Source organism: Pleuronectes platessa, chromosome 4 (genome assembly GCF_947347685.1).
Source record: "Pleuronectes platessa chromosome 4, fPlePla1.1, whole genome shotgun sequence".
NCBI lineage: Eukaryota > Metazoa > Chordata > Actinopteri > Pleuronectiformes > Pleuronectidae > Pleuronectes > Pleuronectes platessa.
The window spans coordinates 14,388,451-14,406,713 of record NC_070629.1 but is presented as its reverse complement, the minus strand read 5'-3'; the positions used below and the strand labels follow the sequence as shown (position 1 = coordinate 14,406,713).

Sequence of the window (18,263 nt, the reverse complement as noted above, 5' to 3'; positions counted from 1 at the left end):
CGGGACTTTGATGTGTATCCTGTTTTTGTGCTACGGAGCCTGCGACGCGGGTCATGAGGAGAAGAAGAAAGGCGAGAGGTGAAGAACAGAGAGAGGAAAGAAAACAAGTGAGACTGAGAGCAGTAAAACAGAGGCCTGAGCTAACTTTAGAGAGGCATCCTCTTTAATTAACTCTGCTAAGACTGCATGAGGAGTTTTCATGAGCATTTTAACTGGGGGTCATTCATTTTCCTGAAGCCTACACTTGTCTGATGCGTTGCCCGGCACATACGCGACAGCTGATTTACAGCTCGGTGTAGCGTGTATATGTTTATGTGTGTGCATGATTGTGTGTGTGTGTGTGCGCCTACACATGTTTGTGTGTATGTATATGTCACTTCCAACATTTACAGCGATTAACATTGATTCACTTGTCCGACAGTCAAAGCTGTGTATTCACTCTTGAGGGAATTTCTGCTGAGCCAACTCCCTGGCTCTGCACAGGTGGCAAACAGACCCTGTAGCCTCACAACCTGAGGTGTTGCTCTGCTGTGTGTGTTTCTGATGTGACCAAAGCAAGCGCCTCATCTCAGGCCTTGAACATAAACGAGACTTAGATCTGCCCACTGCTTTCACACATAGCCCAGAGGCTTGGACAAAGATGGAAGCTATAAAAATGTGTCACCACTTCACCCACTCTTTCTAAAAAAAAAAAAAAAAAATGCACACAGACACCACACACAGAGTGCGCCTGCTGTGTCTGCTTTGTTTTGATTCAGCCACATTAAGGGAACACCCACGGAGCAAAGTGACACATTAAGAGGGGTTGACTTGTGGAATGTGCCAAGTTTGCCACTGTACCTTATAGTAGGTCACACGCACGCACGCACACACACCCACACACACACACGCCCACAAACACACATGCACAACAGATGCATGACATCTGGAGCATATACAGTATGCCCCCTAGCAAGTGCACCCTTTTCTCTCTCTGTCATCAACCCATAGCAACAGGGAGCAACAACAAATAAATAAATTGACTTAACTACTGGCTTTTAAAAGATCTCCAATAAACTGACCTCCATGGGTTCGTCGAGCTCTGCATTTCCAGTGACAGTATTCGGCAGCAGTCTGAGAGTGAAGGCCTCTGCCTCCTCCGGTTGATCGTCTCCCACGATGTTTATCGGAATCACAGCGGCCACCTGACCGGCAGCAAACTTCACCGTCCCCGCGGCGGGCGCCAAGTCATCTGACACCGGGGAACCATCGCTGGAGTTCCTGCTGATGGACCAGTTGGCAGACACGGCACCGTAGCTGCCTCCGTTTCTTACAATGGTGATGCCATCAAATCTGTGGGAGCAAAAACCTTATATTTAGAGAGTATAACTAACCATCCACTTGTATTTCCTATATCAGTCATCACAGTTTCCTCCAGTATTCACAAACTATCTACCTCTGTGTCAGATCTTCGTTGATGCTGATTGGCTGAATGACTGCGCTGCTGCTGATTGACAGGACGCCGTGGGGCTTATCATTGGGTTCGATGGTGACCAGCACGGCATTAGGTGATATGAGCACTGCATCTCCTCTGAGGGTCTCCTCCAGCAGGACCAGGTGGAAGGATTCTGCGATCTCTGGCACCGCGTCGTCACTGATGTTAAACAGAAGGCTCGTCTGGTAAACAAACGGTGGGAACGTGACCGTGCTGACCGGCTGCAGGTCGACGAAATCCACAGCTGGCGTGGCGCTGCCCAGTCCTTCACCGCTCACCACCATGTAATCAACAGAGACCTAAGGATAGTACAGACCAGATGTTTGGTATTAATTTGCCTCATGCGTACTGTTTTCTTTGCATCAATATACTATGTATATATTTCATCCAAAATATTTGCTTTCAAGAGCATGGTCTTTCAGTTTGAGAACTGGACTTTAATATCACGTACAGATTTAGTTTAGCTGTAGTTAAAAACCCCTTCGCTCGCACTCAAATAGCCCAAAACCCAAACTGTGCACTTGCTTTCAGATATCTTCGACCGTTTTTTTGCACTCCAGCTTCAGCTCTTTTCTCTACGGTTGGAAATGCGATAGCATAGGAGAAATTAGAGATCGTGAGTCAGAGGAGAAGAGCTGAACCTAGAGGACAAGAAATACATCCAAGCAACAGAAAATCTGAGTGCAAGCGCCCAGTTTGGGCAAAAGCACAACAAATTTAAGGAGAGGAAAGTTTATATTTGTAAGAGTGCAGGTTTTTGAGTGTGAGCATTGAAAGCAATAAATCCTGCTCTGAATAAAGATCGGAGGAAAAAACATACATATAGTATACTGTATATAATTAAAGTGGTTGTGTCATATTCTGTCTAGTTAAACAAATAACAATTAATAGAAAGGAACCTCAGAGTCGACAGAGCCGACAAGTGGCCCGTCTTCAGTCAGTCGACCTCGGGTCACATTGATGGCGATGACTCCAGCGGACTCGGGCACTGCCATGATGGAGTGGGAGAACCGCAGGGGGCTGTCATTACGCCGGATTCTCAGCTGGACACTGCTGGTGTTGGGCCTGAGGAGGGCTCCACCTGCCACACCCGTGAGTCTGACAGAAAACACCTCATCATCCTCTGGGATCTGGTCCACAGAGAAAGAGAAGCACATTCATGTACAGTTGTTGGTTGGAGTCTGCATATGAAACATGACAGAAACTCCTCATGCTGTGATTTATTGATTTTGAAATTGAAAATAATGTGACTTTCAAGTATGAAAGAATTAAAGATACGATGCAGATGAGATCTGAAGTTATAGGGAGTCTTCAATAATGTTGATCTTTAAGCTCCACATTATTAAATCAATGCAATGTGAATGATAGCTGTATCCATATAATCGTGACATGTGGGTGTTTTCAATGGCACAGTGAAGAACCTGTTTATTACCTGGTCATCCCGGATGAGGATACTGAAGTTCACTACAGCCTGTCCTACAGGGATGGTGATGGTGCCTCTGTCTGGACTGAGATCCTCGATGGCCGGGTTGGGCCCTTCAGAGATCTGAAACAGAGGAGTCACAAGCCTCTTTAAAATACTGCAGATCCTACTGCAGTGTATTACAGTTGAAAAAGGATTCCTCAGTATGCTAGCCTTGTGAATACTGAACCCAGTGTGTGTTTTCAGATTGCATGTCTGCATCTGCGTCTTTCACTTTCACAAAGCTGTTGATTCGGCTCTTTCACTACCTCAACAAATCCCTGCATGTACTCAAATAATTACCTTTGGGTCTAAATTATCCAAACTCTACTTTTGGCCAGTGGAGAAAACATTGCGCTGTGTTTTTCTTTTTTTGAATTGTCCTCTCACCTCATAATTCACAGTCACGGTCCCATATGTTCCCTTCTCTCTAATTAGCGTGAAAGGCACAGAATGGTTCCTTCTTCTGGGTTCATCAACTACGATCTCCTCAGTCTGAGATGAAGAGAGGGAAGGGGACATGACACATGAAAGAGCAAACACAATCAGTTCAACTTATTCAATCGTATGCAGTTTCTTATTCAGACTTATAATCAACCAAAGCAAGTACAAGTCCATTTGTGTTTAAAAGGGTCGTATACACAGAGCACAAGGGCGGTGGAGGTCAGTTTAGTGACAAATTATCAGATTCTTTCAAAGAAGAGCCACCCGACAAGTTTAAAAAATGCTTCATATTTAAGAAATACTGATTAAACAGTATAAAATTGTATAAAATGTATGTGTTTTGGTCTGTCTTATATTATTAACAGAATTGCAAAAAAGTAAAGTGATATGAGCAGGGGTAAAGCTGTACCCTGCTTCAGGAAATGAATCTGACACTGAATCAAAACATTGATTCTACAGTAACACAGTGAAAGCCAAAAAGCCCATTATGTATTTGGAAGTCGTTATGAAGCTACTGCAGTTTTGAAATGTAATCCCCTCGTGTCCCTCCCCTGAGGACCAGCAACCCTCTTATTGATTGTAAGCAAGACTAATCATCATAGAGCATATTAGACCATCTGGGGTGGTAGGACACACAGTTCCCAGCATAGCTAAGCCGCCATGGAAACAATATAAACTCCCACTGATAAGTTAATCCAGAGACTGTTGTGGTTTTAATCGCCCCTGGCACCCACAACCGCAAGATGCTCACTTCATCCACATCCACAACACTGGCATAATCGACCCCGTCTCTGCAGGAGTGGGTCTAAATAACCGTTCACCACCGTTCTTAGTTTCTACAACATCATTAATATGGTCACAAGCGAGGGCTCATAGTGCAAGTGCACGTTTTGTTACAAATCGAAACATTGCCAGCAGCGTTTCCGAACTTCTGCATGTTAGGTCCTATGAAACTGTGAAGTAGTGTGGACGGTAGTCGCAAACTTAGCAACAGTGATGCGATGTAAAACTAAAACAGAATAGTGTTGCTCCAGAGGCAAAGACAAAAGTCGATGGAGGGTTTAGAAATTGAGAATAAATTAAACAAAACTTAGATAAAGGCAGTTTCCTAAAGGATCAAAGAGTCCAGGCAGCTTTTCATGTTTGAAACATGGATTGATTCTGTGTGCCTCCTTTGCTCAAAATAAACTGTCTTAAGTATATGCACATAATTATTATTAATCATCATTAACCAGTCTTGTTTTTCCATTTAACTGGTTGATCAGAGCTGCTTTTATTTCTGTCTTTTTGCGCCTCCAAAGATAATATGTAAATATTATTGTATTAGCCGGCCCTGCTCAGACCTGGTAATAAAATTCCTCTGAAGTGATTTGATCACACGTGGACAGCTCTAAGAATATAGTCTCACAACTGGCATTAGAATGCATCTACATTTGTCTCCTGTGATCAGATCTCACTCCTCGGCTCCATATGCAAATAAACATGTCCATCATTTCTGCAACTATGACAAATGGGTTTTTATAATTCTTCTGAAAGCTAAAACATACTTGCGATTAATACTATGCAAATAATAATCAATCTTCTTATTTTACTTTTTTTTTTATTCCTGAGGTGATTGGGACGGATGAGTGACAGCATCAGTTGCATCAGGTTGATTTAAAGCACCACAGGATATATTGCAGCATGTAAGTGATTTTTCTTTCCGCCCCCTCAAATGAATGTCCTTTGGGATAATGGGGGTCGCATGCCTCAATGCATCTTGGGTGAGTTCACACCCGTACTTGGAGCTGTCCACTTGTGATTGGATCACCAAGATGGATTTCACCTGAAGGTCTGAACAGGGCAGTAGTAACACACTGATACCGTGACACTAAGTATGACAAACTGATGTATATTGAATTAACCATGGATTGAACTGTAAAAGGCTGTGATGGATGAGAACAGACAAAGAACAGACAAAGACAAGATGCATGCAAAAAGTGGTTCCTTACTGAATTGAAGGCAATTATTCCGAAGGCATTGTCATTGGACAGGATGGTGATGGTCGCCTTGTTTGGCGTCCCCAGTGTCACGCCATTGGACGAACTCTGGAAAGTGGGGGAAAACTGAAATAGTTACACAAACTGCAGGCTAGATACACACTACAGTACAAACCTTAACCTCCTCTGTCACTCATGCTCCCGTGAAAAAATGCCAGCCCCATTCATTCGTGGTCTTCACTTCATTCCTGTGCTCCCACTGAGATACCCAGGTGAGAAGGCACAAAGGCAGGAAGCGCTGGTCTGAGCCCACTTGATCTGTCAGGTCAGCTCACAGTGGGACACCTCTTCAGGACTTGCGCTGTGCTCTGTGATTCGGCACTAAGACAAAACAAACCTCCGTGTTTTTTGTAAATCACAGCGACTGCACAGGGCTTCCACCAGGTTTTTTAACTAAACAAAAAAAAATAAAGGAGCCACAACATGTGATCTGTGAAAGGAGGCTTTTCCTTTTTCTGAGCCCTGTTAAAGAGACCGACCGCAGCCTTGTTATTTGCTGCTTGGTTTCCATTAGGGAGCTTACCAATGTTTTCACAAGCATCTCATGGACCAACTCTGCTGACCACTGTGTCTGAGTGCAAGCAAATCTCCTAAATTCAAACATACAATGATGTTATGGAAAATAAATGTGAGTGTGCGATTTCTCTCAGCCAAACGCAGTCTAGTTGAAAGTCCTTCGTAAAACCACTGTATGTGTTAAGGTGAGAGCAGCCGAAGCATAACATGAAAAGCTATATAAGAACTTTCTTTCCACTGCTCGGCTCTGGTCAACTCACAGACACAGAATCCGCTCACTTTCATTAAGCCTAGCCACTGGCCGAGAAAGTGCTCTGAAAACACACAGGCTCAGGAGGAAGAGAGGGTCGTCCACTAACCAGAAGGTCTGTGGTTGATCCCCAGCTCTTCCAGTCTGCATCCCGAAGTGTTGTTGGGCCAGATACTGAACCCCAAGTTGTCCCTGTCAGCTGCACCAACAGTTGGTGATAGGAAAAGTCCTTGCTTTTAGAATCACTGTGTGAGTGTGTGTGGAGTGGATGGGTGAGTGCAACTTTGAGTGGTTGATAAGAGTGGTAGTTTATTACTATTTAAAATGCAGTCCATTTACCATACATTTTACATTAATGTCTAATGATAATTATGTGAGAGGATTCGACTTGCTACAGTAAATCAATCAGCTGACTGGTGGCCAAAGGGACAATGAGCTGTCTGCAGACGTCCAACTGGACAAGAATGTTGGGAAGCTGCCAGACGCTGGTTCATTGTCAGATGGCTGTGGGAGGATGAAGTGCAGTGTTATTTTGTACAGTGCACAGTGTGAGCACTCACAAAATGTGAAGAATTACTTCAGGACATACTGTATTTCAGTTTTCTCTTATTAACATATCAAAATGTACTATTAAAAACAACAACCTGTATAGTGTTTTTCTAAATATTGTAATGATTAAATGGTAACATAAATGACAATACTGCATTGATAATGATAATGATAAATTTTAAATATTTATCTGTAATGCCCGATGACCAGTAGGTTGGATGTGATTACATCCCCCACCTGCCACCCAATCGCCTAAGCCCCAAAGAAACAGGAAAAACCCTGACCACACAAGATGCTACAATCCACTGTGTGTGTCTGCCTTCTGTTCCTGCGCAGCTCTGTGAGGCTGCACCTGCTCTGCTCCACCATGACCCTTCACTACTTTGGTACAACTGGTTTGGTTTAGTTAATTTCCGATACATCTAGTACAATGTTTTCTTTGGAAACAGATTCCTCTGTCAAAAATGATAGAGCTATAATGTTCAAACATTTCTTTCCCACTTGTTCTTGATCTCTGACACGCGATGGTCGCTCCTCTTGTAGCTCACAGTCATCCTCTGGACGGTCCTTCAGTAAACCGATAGGGTAGCATTTCGCCAGCAGCTTTGTCTGCACTGTAGTGTAAACAGAAGGCCTAAGTGGGCCTCATCTGGTCCTTTCACTCTGGTGGCACGCTAACTGAGGGATTGTGCAACTGGATTTCAACCAGATGTCACAAAAATGTATAAAACACCAAATGTTTTGAAAGAAGTTCCTCTTTGCTGCTGTTTTGTAAATATACACAGCTGACAACCAGTGACTCCCGATGACCTTTGTCTTTGGGTCTTTCAGCAAGGAGAAGACGGGCAGACAGACCAGGCCCCCGAGCTCATCAATCAAAGTTGACAGCCAAAGGTTATATGAAACCATGGAGACACTCTCTGGGTGTCAGGCATCCTCGGCGGCGATGGTGATTCTTTTGACAGGGATTTACAGTGTGTACCCCTAGAGATCATTTTCAAACTTTAAAACATCTATAAACGTTCTGTACAAGACTGTGCACAATGGAATAAAGCATGATATGCTCAACATTTTGTATTGTCTTTGAGAATAAAGTAGTAAGACTTCAGATTCTGATGATAACATGTGTCTCCATTCAGCACAAAAAGTCTCGAAATGCGTGAAAAGATGTTCCTGTACTTGGAATCCATTCAATCATTGTAGCAGCTTTCATTTATACTAGTGTGTGGTGAACACATAGAAACATATATGAGGGGGAAATCCACGGAACGGACATGCCCATTGAGGTCAATGGGGACTGTGATTTAGAGAACCACTTTAATCTAACGTGCGGCGAGGCGGTGGCTGTCAAAGTTAGTTTCTGTTCACAAAAGGTGTCTTTTAGTGGGGAACCTCACACAACATTTGGGCCCCACCCACAGCAGCCATGGACAAGTACTACAGCGCACACAGGCATCAAAAGACCCTGCAGCTCCGAGCATCCCGGGGCTTACTGTGACACACACACACCCCCAACACACACACTCCCTATTGCTTAGTAGCTGGGGTTAGGATTTAAGACGGTCACGGGCAGAATCGGAACACTGGGACTTTGTGGGGAAAAGCTTGGAGCTCTGAAAGGAGAAATAGGGCGCAAAAAGATACCTGCCACATAAATACACACGAGACCACAAAATAAAAGTGGCAGACACACATCGATTTGTAGGCAATCATTGAGCCTTTACCTGTACTTTAAGGTTGAAGGTAAACGTCTCATCGGCTTCAGGCAAGTCGTCATCTTTCACAGCGATGAAGATGGTCTTACTGGACTCAGTGGACAGCAGAAAGGCTGCAGCATTGACGGCCTCAAAGTCCCCTGTGTCGACTCCCTCTAGCTGGGAACAAAAACCAAGCATGGCATTGTATCACTCACCATTTCACTAAAGTAAGACGCCTGCTTCTTTGTACATTTTCTGTTTGTTGGAGATACAAAAGAGATGGAGACAATGTGGTACACTAGACCAAAGAGGAGTTTAAATCCATGAATTTTGCAGGTGCATGATTTGTGCTCTGAACTGCTAAGCTAATAGGAAACCTTGGCCTCTAACCTTGGTTTTTCCTGGTTCAGCTCTTTCCATCAGCAGAGTCCATTGACTATGTTCCTGCTTCTTTCCTTCATTTCAACTTCTGCCTTTATCTGCTTACTTAAGTTTCCATGTGCCTCTGTCTATGCCCATTAGATTCCTGAAACTAAGTGCTTCACTATGAATAAAACAGACCGGTTATAATAGCTCATGTAAGAAGAAGAAAAAATATGGTAAAGATATCAGGAAGATATACCACCCCCCCACTCCAACCACACTTCACTGGATGGCCAGCTCGCCTTTCCAGACACCAACTGTGAGCAGCTGACACCAGCTCCTATGTGGAGAACATGAAGCCAAACCCATACTGTGCTTTCCAAGACTGTTTCTGTGAAGACACAGAGTCTAATGTCACCGCCTCTGTCATTGATAAAAAGATCACTGATTCTTAGCAGCCCGGCAACACAGCAGAGGGATTTTCTCTGTATTACTTGATGTATCCTGCTGTTACATGTATGTGTTTGGATTCACGCATGATATAACGTGTGTCAATATGGCAGTTCTATGAGTACGGATACATTATCAATGATGTGCTTGGATCGCATGTCCTTACCAAAACCAAAGCCGTCACATTGACCGGGTCTCCGACTCTCTCCACAACCAGCCGGACCACAGCTGTGCTGCTCTCATTCACGACAAAGTCCGTCTGTCCCAGGAACCGCAGCGTGGCGGACTCGGACGCGGTGCCAGGGATGGACAGAGCCAGAATCAACCCAGCTAGCAGGAGGACAGGGAGCATTCCTATGAAAAGGAGGGAGGACACAGAGGACACATTCAAAAAAGATGTTGGAAGGGCAGACATAACGTAAATACTGAAACTAGAAGGGCGCTCGGAGAGAGCATACCTCAATCAAGGCTAATGCCCTATCTTACCATGTTAAAGAAAGTGAAACAAATTCCTGGATCCACTTGTTTATCCAGATCTGCCACAAATATTAATGGGTTCTTCCCATGCCCAACCTTTCCATTATATTTAATTAAAATCAGTAGTTTTTGCGTAATCCTGCAAATTAATAAACAAAGAAATTCCAATGGATGCATAACCTTCTGGCCACAGGTAATTACGCAAAGGCCAATATGTGGATATGAATATGGGTAAATCTAAAAAATAAAATATATAATATATGTAATCTTTCTCCACACACTAAGAAAATGTATTTGAAATTGCAAAAATATATAATTCAGTCTATGCAGAAAAACTCACAAGATAGAATTTTGAGAATTATATGTCACAGTAATAAGAATTAACCTATTTAATCTTTAAAGATATTTCAGAATAAATCTTGAGGAAAAAGTTAAAAAGTAAAGAACCACAGAAAACCATGTCTAAAATATTCACTATATGCCAAGTGGGCATCCTAATTACATTTCATGTCCTAGAAACTTCATACTAATTTGTGTTGAAAAATAAAATGAATTTAAAATATACAGTGGGTATAGAATAACTATATTGTATAACTAATACCATCCACAGACAGTATTGAGTGGCCAGATGTTCACAAGGTCTGGCTTTTGAAAATATGCAGGCGGGCTGGCTGGCAGATTTGCTGGTCACTGTGGTCTATGTGATTCATAGCACTATTCCATAATTACAATGGCTGTTGTCCTCATGTTGTCATAACTGTTAAAGCAGTTGTTGTTGAGTTTATTCTATGGATTTTAATGTCCTGCCAGAACCAATGTGGTCACTGAGGGTACGTTCAGACAGTCTGTGCTCTGCCGACACTCTCTCTCTAATTATCTCTTCTTCTCTCCTGCTTCCCCCAATCATCCTCACTTCTCAATCTGTCCCCTCTACCCCCGTCTGCTCTTCACGTTACTCTCCTCCACTTGTCTCTGCTCCTCCGCTCTCCCCCCGTCATCCCCTGCTCAGCTCCCTCACGCAGAATAATCCTAAAGCCGGATGGAGCTGCTGGGACAGTTGTCATGGTTAACACAACAAAAAAACACAGCATGACAAGCGAGGTGGAGCCAGCTTAACGTTAAATTGTGGCCACTTTGTCCCGTCTTCCCCGTCCCAGCTGCCTCCTCACCCATCCCATTCATAATCTGCACCGCACGACCTCGCCAAGAGTATGAACACACGTAAGGTCTTTAAAAAAAAATATTTGCTCTTAATTACTAGGTTGAAAAAGAACATCAGCAGCTACGGTGAATGAAGTCATGCTGTTTGGTGCCTTTATTTTTTTTCATTCGCAGAAATCGTTTAGGAAAGTTGGACATTGAATATATCCCATTTATCATATGTTCCATTACTGTTATATCAATCGGACTAATTCTCAGCGTTTAAATAACAACCACACATCAATCAATTTGTCAGCTCAGAGAGGAGAAGACGACAATGTTTCAGTATTCGAGGCCGTCAGTTGACAGATACAGTCAGAATCAATTGATGCAGGCATTATGGATGTGTGTGATAGAGACAACATTTGTGTGTGTGTGTGTGTGTGTGTGTGTGTGTGCGTGTGTGTTTGTGTGGGCATGCATGTGTGTGTATGTGTGTGGTGCAGGTATTACTCATGTTGTGGGGACCAAACTCTGTTTACACAGTCACATTACGGGGACTTGTCTTCCTTATGAGGACAAAAAGCAAGTGCCCTTATGTAAATCATTAATTTCTTTAGGTGATGACATGTTTTAAGGTCAGGTTTAAGTTTAAGTCTAAGTTTAGGGCAGGTTAGGTTACAGTTAGGTTACTTATAGGTTCTGGGGTAGCCAATACTCTATATTTACATCAGGAGCGGGTCTTCTCTACGTTGAGTTTTTAAAAACTGAAGGCTACAGGTTGTCTTTCATGTCTGGAAGGGGAGGGTGAGGTGAGGGGAATTCATCTGCCACATGCAACTTCAGCCACCTTGAACACTGAACCTTTAGGAATTGCTTTCACTTTCTTTAACATTGTGTGATACACCATTTCTCAAATTTTTTTATGAATTCTTAAGAAATAATACAGGAATCTTGATAAAAGAAATCAGGCATATTTGTATAACTGATTTTGTGTGTGCAGTTTGGTGCAGCTTCATTGAATTGAGGGGGATGTTGGACCTTGGCGGAGGAATGTGCTCTCTGAGTGCCATTGAAATTGCAATTCCGATCTTCTAGACAGTCAGTTCTGATAATGAGTGACTTAAACTTCTCACTTTTTAACTGGGACACATTCTTATTAAACACAGTTATTTCTTTGCTACTGATAGCTTCTTGAGGTCAAGTACCAGCCTCAATAATCATAATCAGTGACTGTCTCACAGCGAATACTCAGATTAGAAACTTTAAAAGTGGAAAGCAATACTCTTACTTCCTTTTTGGATGAGGGTGTGGTGGTAACCTTTAAGGTTAAGTTTAGGTTAAGATTCGGGTTGGACAAGTATTAACTATGGTTAAGGTTAGAGCAAGTTTCCAAAGAAATCAATGCATGTCAAAGTAATGTCCTATGAAGTCATGGAGACACGGCTGCGTGTGTGTGTGGGTTAGGGGTTTGGGATGTGTGTGTCTGTGTGCGTGTGTGTGTGTGTGTGTGTGTGTGTGTGTGTGTGTGTGTGTGTGTGTGTGTGTGTGTGTGTGTGTGCGTTTGTGTGTGTTTGTTGAGAGATGGCTGGGAAATCCATCAAAAAGGGATTTAGAGCTGGTGGGTAGCGGGGCTGGATGGACGGAGGGTGAGGCTAAAGTGGGAAGTGGGTGTGTCACTGGACAAAGAGGGGCCCGGGTTGAATAAATCCTGTTATTTGCCCTGGTCTCTCTCCTGTGGTTAGGAACTTCCTGACCAGGAACTTGATTGAAAAGCAATAAACCGTTTTACTGGAACCGCGTTACACATTATTAGTCTACAATAGTCGAGACTAATGGGTGATAATGCACCTGAGGGTACCTGCAATTTCATAGCCTCTAGTCCCATGCATGTACAGTATATTCCCTCGTCTGCCTAATTGAGTTGAATAATGGTTAAGAATAAAAACGTCTGCAATACCACAGCTCGCAAACTCATCACAATTTCATCATGTAGAGTTCAACATTGGACATTAAGTCTTATGTCATGTCTGCTTTCGGTTTTCAGAACAAAAGGTCTCAGAGTCAGACTTCTTCTTCAGTAAATCTTCAAAACCTCACTTGATTGCCTATCGTCACGTGGACCACAATCTTTTCGATGATTGGCAGAAAACATCCAACTCGGTTACCTCTGAAAAAAGAGGGCAGGTCGCTTTTGCATGCACCGACCCAGCTGCTGCCCTTTCTTCAAACGGCTTAACACAAAGCAGATGGTGAGAGGATGGCACGGCACAGGTCTGGTTTATGAAAGGCAAAGCAGTTTTTGTGCTGGCATCATGTGTTGTGCCAACCCTGACCCCAGGGGTAACAGGGGAACCAAGGATCTGTCCGTCACCGCAAAAGGCGACATGGAGTGCCTGGCCCAGACCTCTGACATCAATAAGGCTGGGAGTCAGAGTCCATGTAGAGAGGCCAAAGAGAGACAGTCACATATGTGTGATGCACATGCATGCGCACACACACGCATTTGCGATGCATTTGCCAGAGCTGCCACATTCAGAATATGCGTCCAAAACGCAAGGACTCAATGCTCAGCCAGTCACGCTGGGTGACAGGCCAAGACACTGGAGAGATCTGCAATGCACGAAAAACACCCTGTCCATCACAAACATCCTCAGCCAAAGGAATAGAAAACGACGACTGGGACCAGGACTCTGGGTTCTGGCGCCCGCAACAACACCACAACTAAAGAGACTTGTCATTCTGGACATGCAAAATCACTTTATTATTTTCTTATTCTGAAACTCTGACCTCAGTCAGCTCAATCTTCTTTTATAATGTATTACTTTATTTCAATAACAGCCAGTAAATGACCCACTATTGGAGAAATATGTGATGCACGTCATAATATTCATTGACAACAGAAAAACAAAGCAGCGTCAGATTTTATCTCTAATTAGTCTTAAGGCTAGGATGAAAAGTAATATTTGGCTCGGGTCAATCCTGAATCATTCTTCTTCCCAAACAATAACATTACTCAGTCTGTCCAGTTCATGATAATTCCCACTGACTTCTCCCTTTTTTCCGATATACAGTCACTGAAAATGAATGTTTCTCTTGAACAGTCTGGCTTTGTACATCCAAGTTGAGTATGGTACAAGTAGAATGACTCATCAGTATCCACTTCCAATCACCATCTCCTTATCATGCTCTGTCACACGTATAATACCTTTGACCTCTTTCTATGTGTCTGTGATGGAAAGCTTATCACCACCCACAGACCGCCATCACAGCAGGCTTCAAACATGATAGTCACCAAGACAGTGATAATGTCAGTGCTGGTCAGTGGTGGTTTCGACCCTGTCACCTGTCTGTCCCACCAGTGTTGGGAGCCTGGTTCTCAAAACATGCTGTGTTGGATCCCTTTCAGACACACACACACACAAACAGGCAAACACAAACACACACACACACACGCTGATCTATTGGATAGCCCTATCAGAGATGCTGTGGAGGTGTCTGGTGTCTGGTTGCAGGGCTGCTCCCGGGGTCACTGCTCGCTGCTGATGCCTCTAGGGTTTCTCCTGACAGTGGCTCCTATGCCGTAATCTTTAGCATCAATTATTCAATGAATGACTAAGACTTTAGCCAGATGATGGTAGTAAGCGTGACTGGACGCTGGCTGCAGTAAGTTGGATGATTTGGTAGTTGACATATTTATTTTGTTTTTTGTTTTTACTGTTAGCAGGATAACACAAAAACCACTGCACGGATTGCAACACAACTTGATGGAAGGATGCAGCACGGGTCAGGGGACAACCAATAAAACTTTAGTATGGATCCGGAACAGGGGGCAAATCCAGGAATTGCTTTCACTTTCTTTAATATTGTGAGATAAGTAATGTTTCAACAGTTTTGTGGATTCTAAAGAAATAATACAGTGATCTTGCTGAAACAAATCTGTCTTATTCTTGTAACCAATTTCTATGATTGTGTGCAATTTTCTGCAGCTTAATTGAATTGAAGGGGATGGCTGGGCCTTGGCAGAGGAATGCGCTCTCAGTGCCATTGCATTTACAATTTTGGTTTCACAGACAGTCAGGTTTGATAATGAGTGACTTAAACTTCACTCTTTCTAACTCTGACACATTATTTGAGTATTTGTTATTTCTTTGCCACTGAGAGCTTCTTGAGGTCAAGTACCAGCCTCAATAATCATAATCAGTGACTTAGCCTGAGCCGCCTCACAGCGAATACTAAGATTAGAAGCTTTAAAAGTGGAAAGCAATACTCTTACTTCCTTTTTGGTTGAGGGTGTGTTGGATAATAGTCTGTAGAGTCTTAATCAAGGGCTTTCCCATGTGGCATCCCTGCCCTGAGGCTTCCCTGGTCCTGAGACGCCCTTGGTGGAGAGGCATGTGGTTATATCTGGTGCGCGCACACACACACACACACACACACAGAACGTGATCCCCCAGTTGTCTGACACTGGGAGGCACTGCAGTGGGATGCCATTCATCAATCTTACAGCTCTGGTCGGTGATCTGGAGTCAGTCTGGCCACAAAAAGAAACTGCTCTGTCATTAACATCAACTGATATGCCAATGTAGCTGGAATGTTTGTGTGTCTCCTTGGGCACAAATTCACACTGAAAACCAACCACACAAACAGACACTGAGACGGCTACTGACGGATAAACAGAGAAACAGCAACAAGAAACAGAGGCCGAGGTGATAATGAGCCTTCAAATATATCCGTCTAGTTATGTGAGGGGGATCACTGCTCAGGTTGTAAACACACTGCAAAATGGAAGTGCTCTGTGGTTGGATGGCTGGTAACTTTTGAGAAGTCAGACTAAACATTAATTAGAATGGAACTCAGTCGAGCGCATACCTCTGCAAAAGGCCAAACAGTAGACCCAATCAACATGTACCAAATGTTGCACACTCCTGACTCCACAGATATCAGTTGCCTTAACATGCATGATTCATCAAGAACCATGAATTATTCTCTGAAAAATCTGTGAAAATGTTAAAAATGCCTGATCTCTCAAAACCTGCATCTGCCCCCTTATGGAGATTTGCACCAGAATTGTTTGTACAGTATACTTCAAAAGGCTTCCTTCGAAATCTGTTTAGTTGTTTTTGCATAATCTTTCTCATAAACAAACAATCCAACAACAAACAGGCCAATGGACATGGGTGAAATCATAACATCCTTTTCGGAGGTAAGAATGCATTATTGGAGCAGACGGGGGGCAGTTTATAAAAGCCTGTCACTATTAAAAATTACTAAATAAAGCAATTCTAATAAAATAAAATAATGAATAAGCCTAATAACAATATTGTGTTATACAATGCAAATAAATTAGCTTCTCTTTTCATAGAGCGGCTGCTGAATTAGTTGAGTTTATATATTCTCAGGCTTTGTGTTTGGTCCAAAGCCATGGTGCCTCCTTTGTTCTGTTTATTGGATTGTTTTCTGTTCGAGCAGCACTCCTTTCTAAGCGATGCCACCAGCCCAGTGCAAGTGGGGCCTATACCTCAGAAACCACCCACCGTCCATTCTCAGCCCGACGCAGCCGCGGCTGCCATACCCGGTCAACTCACGAGCCCATAATTGCACTTCGCATGTAGTTTCTGCCTCCGGTATTTTTAGATCAGTGAATGTTCTCGCCATACAGAGACGCTAAGGAGAAGAAATTAAGAAACTTAATAAGCGAGTAGAGCTAAAACATACATCATTAAATCTGACAAAAACACTGTGTTACTCACTAGGGCTTATTTTGGAGAGCTCGACCCAAAAAACAGAATTCTGTTTATTTTGAGGGGGGAAAATAGAAAACCTACCATTAGTCCAACAAGAAGGTGGAGAGCGATTTTTGGGGGAAAGAAAGATGGCAAAGTCCTGAACTGCAGCCAAGTTATGCCACATAAGGGGACACTAGAAAACCCTTGAATGAATGCCTCTTGAAAGAGAAAAATGCATGAGGTCAGCCTTCCAGCTATTGTCAGACGATACTTTTCAAACCAGGCGTTTCTCCTTCAGGGGCAAGAAGCTGCCAATCAAGTGTGCATTTTACCGTGAAAAACGAAACAGAGAGAGAGGTATTGTGCATGCGGCCGTGGTCTCTTAAGTTGGGCCAATAGCATATCCCATCCCGAACCAAAAACAAGAGTTTTTCTTTCTTCTGCTTCGGAAATAGTGGGAAAGAAAATAAGGAAAGTGGTTCCAATTGAGTAGGAACCAGTGCGTGAGCAATTCGGAGCCGTTTTCCAGTTCCGCATTGGCTGACTGATTAGTTTGTATGACACACAGTGATGGAGACAGACAGAAAAGAACTTTCAGGGGATTAAACAAGGTTGTGCTCTCCACTGCCTCGAAGACCAAAGGGCCAAATTAGAAAGGGTATTACTTCATTGCATGTAACCAGTTGGGCCTGGATGAAATGCTAATTGCATTTCAAAAGCGTTCCCAAAACAGAGAGGCAACACAAAAACGGGGGAGTATTTTCATTGGAGACGAAGAGGGACTTTACAATTCACTGACTATAGCACACAATTTTAACGGGCAGGCTTTTGTTCCCTCGTGCTGCTTTTTGTGTTTTCTCGTGCATTTTCTAACATCGCCACAGTTCTCTATTCTTTTGTTTCTCCCACTTTCCTTTGGCTTGCCAGCCTCCTCTTCAACACAATCCAAACTATCCTATTCAGACTCCCTCTCCCTTTTCTCTTGGTTCTACTCTATCACTCCTGAGCAACGACATGCACGGTGCACGTATCCTCAGGACAGTAGGTGTGGGAGAGCCCCTCATTCAGGCCGTCGGGACAGTGGAAAGCAGACAGGGCCATAAGGCAGGACTGAGGCAGAGGCAAATCCCTGAACACGTGCGGCCAACAGATTCTATATATCAGCGAAAAATTTAATAAAAATATTTTTTTAGGTGCAGCACACTTTTCCATCATAGTGCTCATCATTTTATTAATTCATATATTTGCTTTATTGCTTTTGCTGTACAAAACGTTGTCAACTCGAGAACCACGTCATTTCACCTGGTTCACGTTGAACCTATATTTGTGCATAAATATGCATGGAACATGGATTTAGAATTAAAGACCACAAAAAGCCTTGAAAAACTCTAACAAGTAGTCTGCTATTTCGCAGGCAGCCAACACCTGAAAGCACTGGATGTGGGGCGTGATGTCAAAATAAACGTATCTATCTATCTATCTATCTATCTATCTATTATACATTATCAATTATTAACAAAACTTATTGAAGAATTCATAAAATTATTTGTGTGAGTTATCAGGGACTCGCTGCCACCATGTTGGCCGCCGCTGCCCTACACACACAGAAGAATCTTATCTGAGGTGACTTCTCGACCTCCTGCAGCTCCTCACACAAAGACACAGGGAGTGCT

At 43.2% G+C, this 18,263-nt stretch overlaps 1 protein-coding gene across 1 annotated transcript in view; it reads right to left on the bottom strand.

Annotated features, from left to right (window-relative positions):
• Positions 1-9,596, bottom strand: part of adgrv1 (adhesion G protein-coupled receptor V1) — a 99,294-nt gene extending 89,698 nt beyond the window's left edge. Inside the window, exons 1-8 of the mRNA XM_053421042.1 lie at positions 9,411-9,596; positions 8,459-8,608; positions 5,372-5,467; positions 3,327-3,431; positions 2,907-3,020; positions 2,374-2,604; positions 1,436-1,773; positions 1,062-1,332 (exon numbers count right to left, since the gene is read on the bottom strand). Of these exons, the coding sequence (XP_053277017.1) occupies positions 1,062-1,332; positions 1,436-1,773; positions 2,374-2,604; positions 2,907-3,020; positions 3,327-3,431; positions 5,372-5,467; positions 8,459-8,608; positions 9,411-9,596 (1,491 nt within the window). The remainder of the gene's footprint in view (positions 1-1,061; positions 1,333-1,435; positions 1,774-2,373; positions 2,605-2,906; positions 3,021-3,326; positions 3,432-5,371; positions 5,468-8,458; positions 8,609-9,410) is intronic.
• Between the last annotated feature and the right edge of the window lie 8,667 nt (positions 9,597-18,263).